This window comes from Theileria equi (genome assembly GCF_000342415.1).
Source record: "Theileria equi strain WA chromosome 2 map unlocalized gcontig_1105316255037, whole genome shotgun sequence".
In the NCBI taxonomy this organism is placed as follows: Eukaryota; Apicomplexa; class Aconoidasida; order Piroplasmida; family Theileriidae; genus Theileria; species Theileria equi.
In genome coordinates this window covers 1,216,589-1,230,491 of record NW_004668230.1, presented here as the reverse complement: position 1 = coordinate 1,230,491, position 13,903 = coordinate 1,216,589, and the positions used below count along the sequence as shown (strand labels likewise).

General features: G+C 39.9%; 4 protein-coding genes across 4 annotated transcripts; 2 read left to right on the top strand and 2 right to left on the bottom strand.

Moving 5' to 3' along the window:
- Window positions 1–682: 682 nt before the first annotated feature.
- BEWA_040100 (ABC transporter, ATP-binding protein domain containing protein) lies at window positions 683–5,245 on the bottom strand (the record flags this gene model as incomplete). Its single annotated transcript, XM_004833367.1, has 1 exon — window positions 683–5,245. The coding sequence occupies one exon, from the start codon at window positions 5,243–5,245 to the stop codon at window positions 683–685; it is 4,563 nt and encodes a 1,520-aa protein (XP_004833424.1).
- Window positions 5,246–6,644: 1,399 nt separating this feature from the next.
- On the bottom strand, window positions 6,645–7,649 carry BEWA_040090 (signal peptide containing protein; the record flags this gene model as incomplete). Its single annotated transcript, XM_004833366.1, has 1 exon — window positions 6,645–7,649. The coding sequence occupies one exon, from the start codon at window positions 7,647–7,649 to the stop codon at window positions 6,645–6,647; it is 1,005 nt and encodes a 334-aa protein (XP_004833423.1).
- Window positions 7,650–9,558: 1,909 nt separating this feature from the next.
- Window positions 9,559–11,539, top strand: BEWA_040080 (hypothetical protein; the record flags this gene model as incomplete). Its single annotated transcript, XM_004833365.1, has 2 exons — window positions 9,559–11,228; window positions 11,317–11,539. The coding sequence occupies 2 exons, from the start codon at window positions 9,559–9,561 to the stop codon at window positions 11,537–11,539; spliced, it is 1,893 nt and encodes a 630-aa protein (XP_004833422.1).
- Window positions 11,540–12,444: 905 nt separating this feature from the next.
- BEWA_040070 (hypothetical protein) lies at window positions 12,445–12,843 on the top strand (the record flags this gene model as incomplete). The annotated part of the gene is made up of 2 exons (XM_004833364.1): window positions 12,445–12,703; window positions 12,776–12,843. 2 exons carry the CDS (start codon window positions 12,445–12,447, stop codon window positions 12,841–12,843), a joined length of 327 nt encoding a protein of 108 aa, XP_004833421.1.
- Between the last annotated feature and the right edge of the window lie 1,060 nt (window positions 12,844–13,903).

Here is a 13,903-nt window from a genome sequence, read left to right as displayed (position 1 = left end):
CATAGAGATGACACAGCAAGAATGGAAGTTAGGAATAGAAGGGTTAATGGGGATATTACCAGTTTATGCAGACGTTTATTCCTTCTTATAACCAACTACTATTTTTAGACTTTCATGCTGGTAGATTGGTAGTTGTAATGCTTCACAAGTAGTCTCTATTTTAAGATGAGCAGAGACGGTTGGAAGAATAGGTTATGAATATACCGAAACACCTACCATACAAGTGGACTTGGTTATTCATCTTCCTTGTCTTCAGCATTTAGGCTAGTACCTCCAAGGGCATCCGTATACCACTACTATTCTTTCCTCCCATGGTGTATGGTATTATCTGTAGAAACAAGTGACCAATCTCTCCATGAGTCCAAAGGGTTATCTCTTCCTCATGGTCCTCCAAGTAGTATGACAGTCTTCATTCTCATCAGTACAAGGTCTTCTTCTGGCTCTCTTATAGATCTATCGTGAGCTACAAAATCGAAAGCGGTAGTAGCTCTACTGCATACTATCTTGCAGATTCCATCCAGTTTACAACTTTGACGGTATACTTCAATATGATATATAAGTAGTAAAAGTGTATAAGTTAGGGAAATTTCCATAAGCATTTCACAAAAAGGTTAATACAAATGCCAGCATGGCACAAAAGTTAATTTAAAATGTTGTTCCTTAAAATTAAAATTCTACTGCATTAATTTTGTCCTAAAATACAATTCTCTATAATCTTTGACAGCGACCCACTGTCTATAACATCCTCTGTCTTGCAGGTCTTGATGAGAGACCCGCTATGGAAGACCCAAACTGAAGTGCAGAGACGCAAAACGTCAACATCATGTGCCGCAATAAATGTTGCGCAGTGTCTAAAGTGTGCCCTTATAATTTCATAAATGGGAGTCTCAGCGGTTTTGGATGTTCCTGATTCTTCCTCTGGTGGCTCATCAACCAAGAGAACCTTGAAGAATTCCCTGTAGAGCACTAGTCTTGCTACTGATAGTGTACGGAGTTGTGAGTTTGAAAGGACCATGCCATGGTCAATGTTCACATTATCCACAGAAGAGGTCTCGTGTGGTTTCAGAGTAGGGCCATAATAGGCTCTTTTGTAATACCTTGGCATATCCTTATGGTAATGGTCAGGTATAATGATTGTGTTAAGGCCTTTGCCACCTGGAATGTTTTCGACAAACTTGAGTAAACCACAAATTTCCAAGGCTGCTTCAACGTCAATGTCATCAAATAACATTCTTGGATCAATGAATCTGCGTACAGTCCAACCTCTGAATACGAAGGGCAGTTGAGGTAGGACACCTATAATCTGCCTAGTCACATTCTTTGGCATATCATTCAGATCACAACCATCTAGAAGGACAGAACCTTCTCTATTCTCTGCAAGGTTCTGGAGAACTGACAATAAGGTAGACTTCCCTGCGCCAGTTCTACCAATGACTCCAATAATGTCCGAGGTATCAGCTGAGCATGTAACATTCTTGAGAATAGCATACTTCACTCCCGCTTTTTTATTAACGATATGGATGTTTACATTATCCAACTTTATCCTAGTCATGCCTGGAATGGCGTACTTGGACACGTCAAGCACATTAACCTTGTGTTTAAATAATAACATCTTGAGGCTAGTGCAGTGAACGGCTCTTCTCTCAGCATACTCGTTATGACGTCTTCTACGAAGGGTATCCTTGATATCTTCATCTGCTATCTTATCATCTCCACTTGACGCAGAACGATCTACAATAAAATCCGTCTGATGAATGTTCCTCTTCTTTTCAAACTTAACCTCAGTACCAGGAAGGACAAAATTCTCAAACCTTCTAAACGAACCCATGTAAAGTTCAAGATAACAATACAGCTTAATTAAGACTGCAAGGGTAGTGTTTATACTTACAAAGACAGAATATGTCATGGCATAATATCCAACTTGCACCTCAATACCATAAACCCTAGACTTAACCAAAGGAAATACGAGAAGGAACAGAGAAAGTAATGCGAGTATACCTCTAGAGGTAATTGAACTCCAAAATATTTCAGACTTTGAAAGATAGTCACACCTCAGGTTATAATCAACATGCTCAACAAGGCTATGCATCAATTCCCATTCCTTTTTAAAACTGCGATATATGGGTGATCCCACTATAGAGGATTCAATAGTTGAACCAATAAGATCATATGATTCCAAACGTGCACGGCAAATGTTCCTGCACGACTTCACACAGTAGTATATAATAAACCTAACAATGACAAAGCAAAGTAGAAGAGCCAATGGAGTAGACCACGGCATCATAAAGAACAGAGTCAACATGTGAACCGTAACCTCGATTGACAATAGACAAATCTCGTGAATGAAATAGCTTAGAAAATTGTCAATGAAAAACATATCTATGTGTAAGAATGTGATTATACTTCCCAAAGACTTCTTTATTGCCAACGCTGTAGAGTTATTGGCAAAGAGAGAAGTTATAGAGTACTCATGGACCCTCCTTGCAACATTAAACGATGCACCAGTTATGGCTATAAGACGAAGTAATGCACCAGCCATCACTAATGTTGAAAGAACAATGATCCATCTTGATGCCCTAAAACTATAATCTTTTATGTCAGATATAGAGATTAATTTCCCTTCATGTTCACTTGCACAATCAATAACAGAATCTGAGACTTTTGAAACAATAATAAACTTCGTATTATCCAATGTTGAAAACAAAAGAGTGAATACGACAAAGAAGAATAGAGGCCAACCAGCTGCATGGAAAAAAACTTTGTATGGTTTGAAGTTCTTATTCTCACCACGTTTAAAATTGATCCTGTCATATAACATCTGAACTGTTGGCGAATTAGAGTATCTAGATTCTGTTGATCTCCTTCGTCCATCACGAGTATAGTCATCAGAGCTGCACATCCTACGTAACCTGTCAGGCATGGTGTGAAGTCCCATATTATCTTCAGAAGGTTTTGGAGGTTCAATATGACCAACTTCGTGCTCTATCAAAGACTTGAGTTTGTTGCTCTGTACAAGAGTCGTGTTCTCCATGGCATATATTGGAGCATCCGGGAATGACTCCGATGACTCAGCTGATACACAAGCATCTAATATACGCTTGGAAATTGTTATAATAGTAGCAACATCGTCCTTGGCCAATAGTCCATCATTGAGATTAAAAAGATTCTTGAAGATTGTCTTGGCTACAAATGGATCTAGACCAGTAAATGAGTCATCCAGTACTACAAGGAAGGAATGTTTTGAATTATTCTCTTCCCCATTAGTCTCGCTGAATATTAGGTAGGTGTATATAGCACGAGCAACTCCAATTCTCACTCTCTGACCTCCACTGAGAGAGTAACCATGTTCAGAAATAGTACGCAGGTCACCTCCTTCCCAAGTCGATATGTCATGTTCAAGTTCAACTGCCTTAATGACAGTGTTGTAGACATCCTCATCAAATCTGTGACCAAAGGTAATGTTAGACTTAATGGTACCCTTTTGTAGCCAGACATCCTGAGAAGCATAGAATATTGGCATGTTGGTAGAGAGAGGCAATACAGCCATTGATCCTTCAACAAGAGTCATGTCACCAAGGATAGCCTTGACAAAGTTACTCTTACCAGAACCTTGAGCACCAGTTACAATGGCAAGGTCACCAGTATTGAGGACAAAGTCAAGGTTCCTAAGACAAGTAGTACCAGTATTGTCTAGGAGATCCTTCCTGCTATTGACCCAGGCAAAGGAGGCCTTCTTTAACATCACAACTAGGCCCTTTGGCAGTGTCTTATCCTCATCAGGTAGCGCCTCTGGCAGAGGAATATCCCCAGTAAACCTGTTATCAGGAAGATAAAAGTTTGGAGAACAAGTTCTGAAGAAACGTTCTACTCTTAAGAACGAATTAAGACTAAGTACAAAGAACTTTAGCCTAAATGGAAGCAAATACAAGGGACCAATGATCTTCATAATAACAAAGATTGATGCCAATAGCCCCGAAGGATTGATGATCTTGATATCAGTGGCATCCCTAACTTGGGTGACAAAGTCATTAACCAAAATGATGATATCCAAACAAGTGATCGCTGTAAATATAACCTTATTTATGAGCGATATAAAGAAACGGATGATGACGAGAAGTAGTTCATCATTTCTGGCCTCCGTAATAATATCGTGACCAATGTCATCAAGTGCCATCCTCTCAATCAAGTGTAAGCCAGATATAACTTCCTCAGATTTAGAAATCCTATTATCCCTAATTCCAAAGTAATATTTGAAAAGGATACCATTTATAATCTCCACAAATAACATACAAACAGCCAAAGATAAAGACACCATGAGAATAGTCATTGCTCTCATGTTGAATTGGCGACTCATGAGAATTATGCCATAAGTTAGTGATGTCAAAAAATCCACTAAACCAGAAGCACACTCAACTGCATATGGAATATAGCGTGCATCATTTAGAATCAGACTGTATATCTTTGGTGTGACCTCATTGTTTTTATAACGCCTTGCTGGGCACAAGAGTGGATTATATGTGCACAAGTTTTCTCCGGAACATCCATGGATGATACTGTTGCACTGTCCTCCCTTTGCCTGAAAGTTTCCAAATAGACTCCTTCTGTAGCATAAACCATGTTGAAATATAGTAACACGCAGACAAGCATCCATAAGAAAAGAAACCCTCTCCACACAGTAGTCAAGATGACTCATACCAATCATCTTTATCTGTTCTAATATAATGATCAAAATAGTCAAGGATAAAAACGTCACGAATTTAAAAACTTCCTCTGATAAAAACCTAAGCAACTTGTGCAGGAAAACTGCAATACTCATTCCAACTGCATTAACCACTACCACACCAACCAGTATAGCAAGCAGCCTCTTCCAGTAGGTCAACAAAAGAGCTCTCAATAATATATATTTCACAGGCTTCTTGGCTCTCTTCTTCTCATCTTCACTGAGAACTTCATATGCCTCCAGGCTTGCGATGCCATCGCTAATGTGCTTGGAAAGAATAGGCTGCCATTTGAGAATCTGATCAGCCAGCGGGAGAGGGTGGAGCATGTAAGGATCTAGATACCTTTCTGCCGTTTCTTTAACCCATCCATACATCCATAGCATAAACACGAAATTAAAGATTCCCTTGTCATCAAAATATCGGAATCGCCTACCATTTGGTGCCGTGGTCTTCTTCCTTACCACCTCCACCTCACTCTCCCAAAAGTGGTATTTCTTCTCCAGAGTAGCACGTTCTTCCTCCATTGTGATTAGTTAGATTCCACAAAGATACATTGCAATTTGGGGTGTTATCAGGTCAATGTGTGTCTCTGAGGTTTATAATAAGGGTGATTCTCCTTCCTCCTTCAAGAGGTTAAAGGATGAATTCGGATGTAAACAACCCTTACGGTTAAAACAAAATTATAGTATGGATAGATTGTAGGATACTACTGAGGCTTGGGCGATTGGTCACTATCCCTACATGGGCATCTCCAGAAACCAAGTAGACGAAAGAGTTCTGTGCTTGTATTTGAGATTCACAATTACATTGTGGGAATGTGCAAATATGGTAGTGAATATAACTCTGTGTCTAGTATGATGAGTGCAATGTCTTGTCCAAGAGTTGCTACTTTCTCAGTCTTTAGTTCTCATAAATGTCAATGAAGTAGTTGAAAGACCTAACTTATGTGTCTAGCATGATGAATGTTTTAATGTGCATGGGCCTCTCCACTAGTCATACATCTGCTATACATTCCCTATAAAGACTCTTACATACCATCAACCCTCAATGTAGCTTTAGTATTCCATGGACTCCTGGATGTCTAATCGTTATTCCTCGATCACTAGGCTATAGTACATGCTCCTTTATGACCTTTGCTTGATGTGCTATAGGTCAACAGTCTACTTGCCCTCCAGTTGGATGCAGAAGAGGGGCACCTCTGTAGGCCTTGATGATAAAAGAGCGGTGGCTAGTACCTCCACAGGAATGTCCTAATACTCTGAAATCTCTTCCAGTGGCACTTTTATACGCCACGTTTGTAAATCTCAGTCTCTGTGGCGCTAAAGTCCTTCTTCCGGCTAACGCCTAAAATGTCTAATTCATTCCTGCCTAATTCCTCATTTCATGGATCCTACAACATCCTACTCAATTATTTACACTGACTGTGGATTATGGATGGAAAATGGCGGGTTTAGAGAGAAAATTCCTCTGGCTGAGAAAGGAATGGCACTAAGTGGTGATAATTATCCCGACTTGCGGTGTCGTTATCTAAAGATCAGACGTCTTCAATACACTTAGTCTACTAGACATCGCGGACCATCATTTCACCGATAAATTGCTTATAAGGACGATTGAGGACGACAGATGCTTGGTCTCAGACCATAAAATGTCCAGAACCAGAGGAATGGAGAATGACATGGATCCTAAGGAGATATGCCAACTGTAATTACTATGTAAAAGTATAGTCTGCCATAATAACGTGTAAATGAAGGCTGTGTCAAAATATAAGAGTTTACAAAGCTGCATTTAATAAAGACCTCGTTGTCTAATCTACACTGGGTGAATGCCCTTTTACAAATGCGATTTGTGATTACTTACGTTCAATCTGTAAGTCAAAACAGTAATTTACATGGCTGTTTCCGGTGATTGTTCTGTGAATATCCTCTAGGTATCATCTTGTGAACGCGATTTTAAGTCGTCTATGATTCTCCTAAAGTCATCCCTTTGTACCGATTCCCACTTGTTTCCATTGAGTTGGTAGTAGTAACTCGCAAATACGTCATTGACACCTCTGGCCAGAATGCGCAGTACAGTCGGATTCTCAGCTGGGTGAAGACTCACAGAAAATGCTCTCTGACCGTTCTCACCCTTCCATACAGACTTTCCTCCGTGGGTAACCTCAGTGGCATGAAACCCGGACCTTGGAAAGTAGAATCTGGTGGGTACAGTGTAAAATGGAGCCTCAAAGGCTGTGCACTTGTCAGTATCCTTTTCATCCTCTAGCTTAATTGTAAAGTTTGTGGTTGATTCCAGAGTTATTTTGAGCTTCTTTAGTTCCATGCTGTAACTATTTGTAGGCTTCCATGTGGCGCCATCCCTTAAAAATATCGAATATGGCTTCCCAGATGAGCCTTCTGTTTCAAGATAGACAAGAACTGGCTTATCATCCTTCATAGTAACTATGGACCGTATACACTTCTCTCCAATTTCTCTTTCCCAGATTTTTTCTCTACCACTAACAAGCTTTGTTAGTGGGACATCTCCAATAACCATCATTTTGGTTGGAACTCCATCATAGTCATAGGGTTGAAACAGCCCTTTGTCTAACGCTGAGATATCAAGAGTAGTAGTGTGTCTAGATGTTTGAGGAACTGGAGATTCGTCCACTGCTACATCCGCTACCCTTCTGTCATTACGTCTACTAGTCAAGGACGGCGCATGGTCTTCTTCATAGACAGTTCCATTGGACAAATCCCACACCTGTCTTTGGCCACTTGGTCCAGAAGATTTGTACGCGTCTACCTCATCTACAATGTGACTAGTCAAAACTTCGTCTTCTGCATAGTCGTCTAGAACCTCGATAAAGAGTCTGTCAGTGGGAAGTCTTGAGTTTCTGCAACGGCATAGTCCTACTAGACAGGTTGCCAGAATAACGGAAGATACATTCATCTTCCCTCAAACATTCGTCCATAAGGATATGTCATGAGATACTTGATTAGTATATAGTGTTTTAGGCCCATGATACTTGGAGAAGATAAGTGAAGGGATGAAGAGGAAGAATGGATGAGTAAACAGACCCCATTGGAAGAAGGAAGAAGAGATTCTCTGTAAAAGGAAGATTAGCAAAAGTGTTAAGCATGATTTTTTGCGTCAATAAATAGCGATAACATGGTAATTTGTACCTGTTATATGAGCACCCTTGTAGTGGGATGAGGCCGCTCAATCGCTCTCTGTAGCGGTCGTAGAGATTTATAGCGGTGGTCATTCCCTGAGTTTATCCAATGGAGGACGCAGTATAAAACTTCTATTAACCTTTAAACTTCTTTGGTGTCATACGGAACTATATTAGTCATTATTATGGCAAGTCTGGTAGGCTATCCAGGCCCATTATTCTCTTTGATGCTCATCCTACAGACTCATTCTGGGTTTAAAAATCTGTATCATCTTCTTAAAATTCATGGCTATGCTTGCTGAAAAGCCAAAATCTTTACGCAAGACTTCCTGACAGACAATAGTTGAGTGTCTCTGTCGCCGGATTTCTCTAGTTATCCCAGCCTAATTCTACATTCAAGCCCACTCTTTACATTCATATATACGGCTAAGATGTATATTGTGAGAATATAATCTGCTGTGTGTAAAACTGGCGTAAACTGGAGTGAAATGTCCCATGGAGACTACTCTCCTACTATGCATTAAAAAGGACTACTTGAGACCTGTCACATTTTTACCAAATTTTCTTGTTTATTTATAGGTGTATTGCGCTCCTTTATCTCCAATGTACCCTGCCAATACCGCTGCATGCAAGCTTAAACTCCAACTGCCACAACTCTCTTCAGCGTCATTATAAATCATATCCTGCACAGTATGCAGAAACATCCAACAGAAACACCATTATTACATTATAACAAAGATGATTAAAACAGTGGACTTGTATACTTAAGGCACAGTTAGCCATTAAAACGAGGGTCTAGTGTGACAATCCTTTAGCATATGTTTTGGGCCATCTATGGGTACATGGATCCTGCACCACCATATTTCCCTTTTACCATGACTATAGATTCTGTGAGAATTTTACAGAACAAGTCGAGCTCCGGTTACGCCAAAAACATTGAGGGAGTGTGAACAAGAAACCTCCATTATCTCCGCTTCTGACCATGATCTTAGGCCCAAAATTGGCACAAGAGGAGATGGTAGAATTAAACTATAGAGGTGAAAAAATTGAAATTTAAAAGTGACGGAAACTGCACATTTGAGGACGGAAGAGTCCACACAACATCGCCGCCCACTTTATGGTCCCAAATCTCATTCTCTCCGTAATTCAGCTTTAAACTCCTGTGTTTCATGATTTAAAATATTTTTGCACCAAAGATTTGGGCAAATAGTTGCAGTTTTAACGACTTACTAACCCTTTAAATACATCAAAATATCGCAATCTGTTCTTTAAATTGCCAAAAAACGGAAAAGTGGAGGGCTCAAGTATCACGAGAAGAAGTTCCTGAAAAAGACAAAATTCGTTCGACTTGAAGAGTAAAGATACGCGCAGAGAAACCGAGATATTGAGACGGTAGATGGTCCAGTAGCCAGAGGACTACCACAAGTAGGTCAAGGAGCTCCTGTCTCTCTACATCTGCATTTTTCACGGCGACAATTACCCTTTAGGTACAATAAACTGAATGGAAACATTGTAAAGCTGACAGAATAACTCAGAAAGCTGCCAGATGATGACCCGTTTAGGACTAACATAACGGATTCCATGTTGGAAGTTTTGTAAATGGCACGAGTAAAGTATGTGCTCCATACTATGTAAGATATGGAGTAAGATGAGGGTCCTAGCAATACTATGGAAGGAGGATAGTATATGGGTATCAAACATTCTGTCATAGATATTGCCAAGGATGCTAAAAATAATGCTCCAACTACATACTATGGGAATGGTATAAGCCTCACCAGGAAAGATGAACCAGAGATTAGAACGAGCTATGGAAGGAATGAAAAACAACCACTCCAGAATTACAAACAATACAGACATAAACTTCCGGAAAGTGGTGGGTGGTCACCAACTAGTTACGAACTAAGGGCTGTAAACCATGGAAATAATAAGCAGGAGGGATTGGAGACGAAGGGTAAATTTGAACGTTATAGGGAGGTTTCTGTACTCTACTGGCTGTGTGATGAGCAAAATTCATTTCCACTGATCATTGGTCTTGGTGAAGGTAAACCAATCTATTTTAAACGAGAAAATGAGACTACTAACGAATGGGAATATTCCAATATTGTACCTCCAGCTAATTTATCAGACTACCAGAGGGTGTTGAACCAACTCAATGAGAATTTCAAAAATGTAGTTATAGTCAACCTCAATGCCGATAAAGATAAGAAGTACTGTGGCCATCCTTCTTTGAACTGCTTCAAGAGTCCTACGGAGAGTTCTGATAGCAATTGTTCTCATAATGGAACTACATTCGTTATCGTCACAGTTTCAGATTGTATAGATACTAAGATTCCTAGTGGTTTTAAATGTCTTAAGCACTCTCCCTCTGGAAACAAGATGAGAGTTTTAGGAACATACCATGGCAACTCTATGATTTCATTTAAGGAGTCAGTTGTAGCCACAGAATATAGATATGTAAACGCTTACTATGTGGCAGGACATATTAATGCTAAGCCTTTGTTATTAGAACTGTCAAATGGAGTGGATCAGGGAACATCAATGCTTTGTACTCTTACAAATAATAAATGGGTGCCTTCAAACTTATCCAAAAATGATCTTACTCAGGTACTTGATCAGGAGAATTGTCTGCGAAACAGCATTGTTATGGCTAATGTGTCCAATGATGAAACATATTTCTGTAAGTGCGGGAACAACCATAGGGAGATTCATGTTAAAAAACACAATGAAAATCTACCAGTTGGGTCTGAATTGTATGAACATACCCTTGAAAGTACAGGAGGTAGAGAAACTCCAGAACCCTCTTTTAATGGTCATAGGCTTATGGATGACATTAAAGATGTTACATTGCCCGAAAGTCCAGTGACAGATGTAAAGAAAATATACGTCTACCTCTGTAAAAGTAACACAAATATGCAGTTGCTAATTTATATGGACAATGGATCAGAGCCTGGAAAATGGTTGGAAAAGATTTATGGAGGCAATACATGGACAGAAGCTAACTCTGTTTCTTTGTCTGGAGCAAAACCAACTGATAGCAGTTCCAAGGAGAAGATTGGGAAAGGACTTCATGAAGTTTGCAAGAAACTTAAAACTGGTGGATGTGGATATGCAAATAGTGCTACTACCTCTACTACTGTACATGGATCCTCTCAAAGTGGTGGAAGCTCCCGTAGTACAGACAGAGATGAAGGATCAAATTCAAGTGATGAAAACTCTTCTAGTAACACTCTTCCATCTTCATCTCAACCAGGTGCTAGGGGACCTAATGAACCTGATCGAAGAGAAACTGGTGCTAATGGTATAGATGACAGAGATGGTGAAGGCGCTCTCTACTACTGCTGGAGTAAGAAGCTCTGGTGATCCGGATGGAGCTCAATCTGAAGGCGGTGCTGAAGGACGAGATAGAGGGCTAGACTCTGTTGATGATAATTCATCTGCTACTAGTAGTGAAGCTCAAGATAAATCCAAAGTTGCTTCTGGAGGAGCTTCTGATTCTACAGATAAAAAGGACCCTTTTCAGAAGGTAATTGAGTTCATCAATGATCACCATAATGAAATAGCACCATCAGTTGGTGGAGTATTAGGAACTGGTATTCTAGGTCTTGCTGTATGGAAGGCCCCTGCTATATTTAGCAGGGTACTTGCAATCTGCATTACTTCTGTATAATAGGGGATTACTCTCTTGTTTTGTCACATTTGTGGAAAAATTCATTTCCGATACTCACCGATAAACAATAATACGGAGGAACCGTAATGTACGGAGTGCGATTAACATATCCTTTTTATTTTTCTTAGCCTCTATACAAGGGTCCATGTACTGCAAAATACCCATCTACTACTACATGGCCATATTTGGCTACATTTAGTTTGTCTATACTGCTATACTTGTCAATAGTAACCCCTCCATCCACATTAAAAATACTGTGCATCCTCCCAAACTTTTCGTCGAGAAGATCAGCGCCACTTAGGGTGGACAAGTACGTTTCTTTACCATGTATAGACATGAATTATAGACTCTCTTGTGGTTCTAAAAGTGAAGTGGTATGAAAAAGGAAGTCTCATGAAGTCCTCAATTTTCGCGGTTTTAGACGTTTTTTCCGATCTCACTGACTTTTGCATTGGATGGAATGTAACAAGGTCCTGAAAAGAGTCGTTTGGTGGTCCATTTTGTCGAAGGAATCACTTGCTTTACCCAAGAATGCTCTCTCTGGATTGTCCATATGAGCCTCGTAAAATGCCTTCTAGTAGTACATGTTGATGTATTGTGCTGGTGTATCTATGGAGAAGTCCACGGTACAAATCTTGGGCTCTAAACGGTCTTTAGACGAGGCGAAGCATCCGGTCTAGTTCCTGGCATGCACTGTAAATGATTCGGAAATGACCAGCGGGGCTCCATATCCTCACTGTCCTTTTTGCTAGACATAAACACATACATCTCTCTGAGTCAATAGAGTAAAGAGTAATGTGGATATGAGTTTAGCAAATAGAGGAGTCCATTCACCAGTTTATGTGTCTATGGGACCAGCTGAGCTGCCGATGCCGCCAACACTTTAGACCTTCCAGTGGATAATTATGAATCCTCAAGTAGAAGCCCAAGCTAAACCAGTGGTGACTCCGCAAGCAACAGGAGCTCCTGCTCTTCCTAAAGCTACCCAGGAATCTCAGAAACCAGCTACAAATCTCCAGGGTGATGCCAAGAAAGAGCAAGACGGGAAGCAAGTCCAACCTACTCCTGTGCCTGATTACAAATCTAAGATCGACTCTTCACTGTTTGATGTAGAAGAAGGACAAGAGAATGGCCTTAGAACTCTCAACCTAACAATCAAGGAGGGTACCTCTACAAACAGGCTTTAATACGATGGTCAGACAGTTTGGGAAGATGATAATAAACTATGTCTCTCAGCTGTCTTGTATCTGGACGAAGGAAAGCCTACTCTTGCAGTACTTGTTACCAGGGATACCACTAATTAATCTGCCCTAGATGTAAGGGTTGTGTTATATGTGCGTTATTAGTTCCTACACCCTTGTAGACACTACAGTTTCCTGTAGGTTTGGGGAATAATCAGAACAGGTCTTTATAAATAAGATTTTTCGATTAGATTCAGGTAGGCATTGCCTTTATCTCTATCGGAATGGACTTCCAATGCTTATTCATCGTAGTTAAAGAGCCTAAGATGATATATTTTAGAGAATATATCTCTAAAATAAGAAATATCTAACAATCGATATTTTTCACCAAAAGATTTCGACTCCTTCACCTCAATAGATACTCACGGATACTCAACACACAACGCAGTAAAATCTGCCAGTAGGTAGACTTCCTTCTAGACTAGTCTAAATGTAAAAAGCAGCATTAGCACAAAACCTCTCTTCTCAGGGAATCTTGGCTAGATAGAGCAGTAAACAAACTCCGGGGATTTAATGTTTTAATGCAGTATACCAGAATACCATAATTCTGCATCTTTTGTTCACACTCCGTCAGAGTGTATGCTTAATTAATGGTAGCTCCCTTTACATTTATAGGTAGTTTAATTAGTTTATGTCATGAGATACTATCTATAACCCATTATTTATGTATTAAGAGATTGTAGGTCTAGAAGAGAAAACAGAAGATTCCTTGGAGATATTTACAGAAAATACTCCTACTGGTACATTAGACTCATTGGTAATCTTGGTACTGTGGAGAAGGGAGACCACTGACTCACTAGTAGACTTCTGGAGCAAGGATGTACAAAATAGCCATATTCTCAACATAGTCACGCTAATAACTTTATGGATTCTCCCTATGGATATAATACAAACTCATCTTCCATAAACGTGTAAATCTCTATGGTAAGGAGTTAGATCTGCATAAACCTTCATACGAGTACTTTATTATTCTGCCTGTTGGCAGTGGTATTTGCCTTTATCCATACAATGGATTTGATGGTCCCTATTTGGATAGCAAATTCCTGGATGTAATTTTCGGTCGTTATTCAACGTCTTTGTAGTATTTATAACGACGATGAACACGCTCCAGGTTTGAAAAACT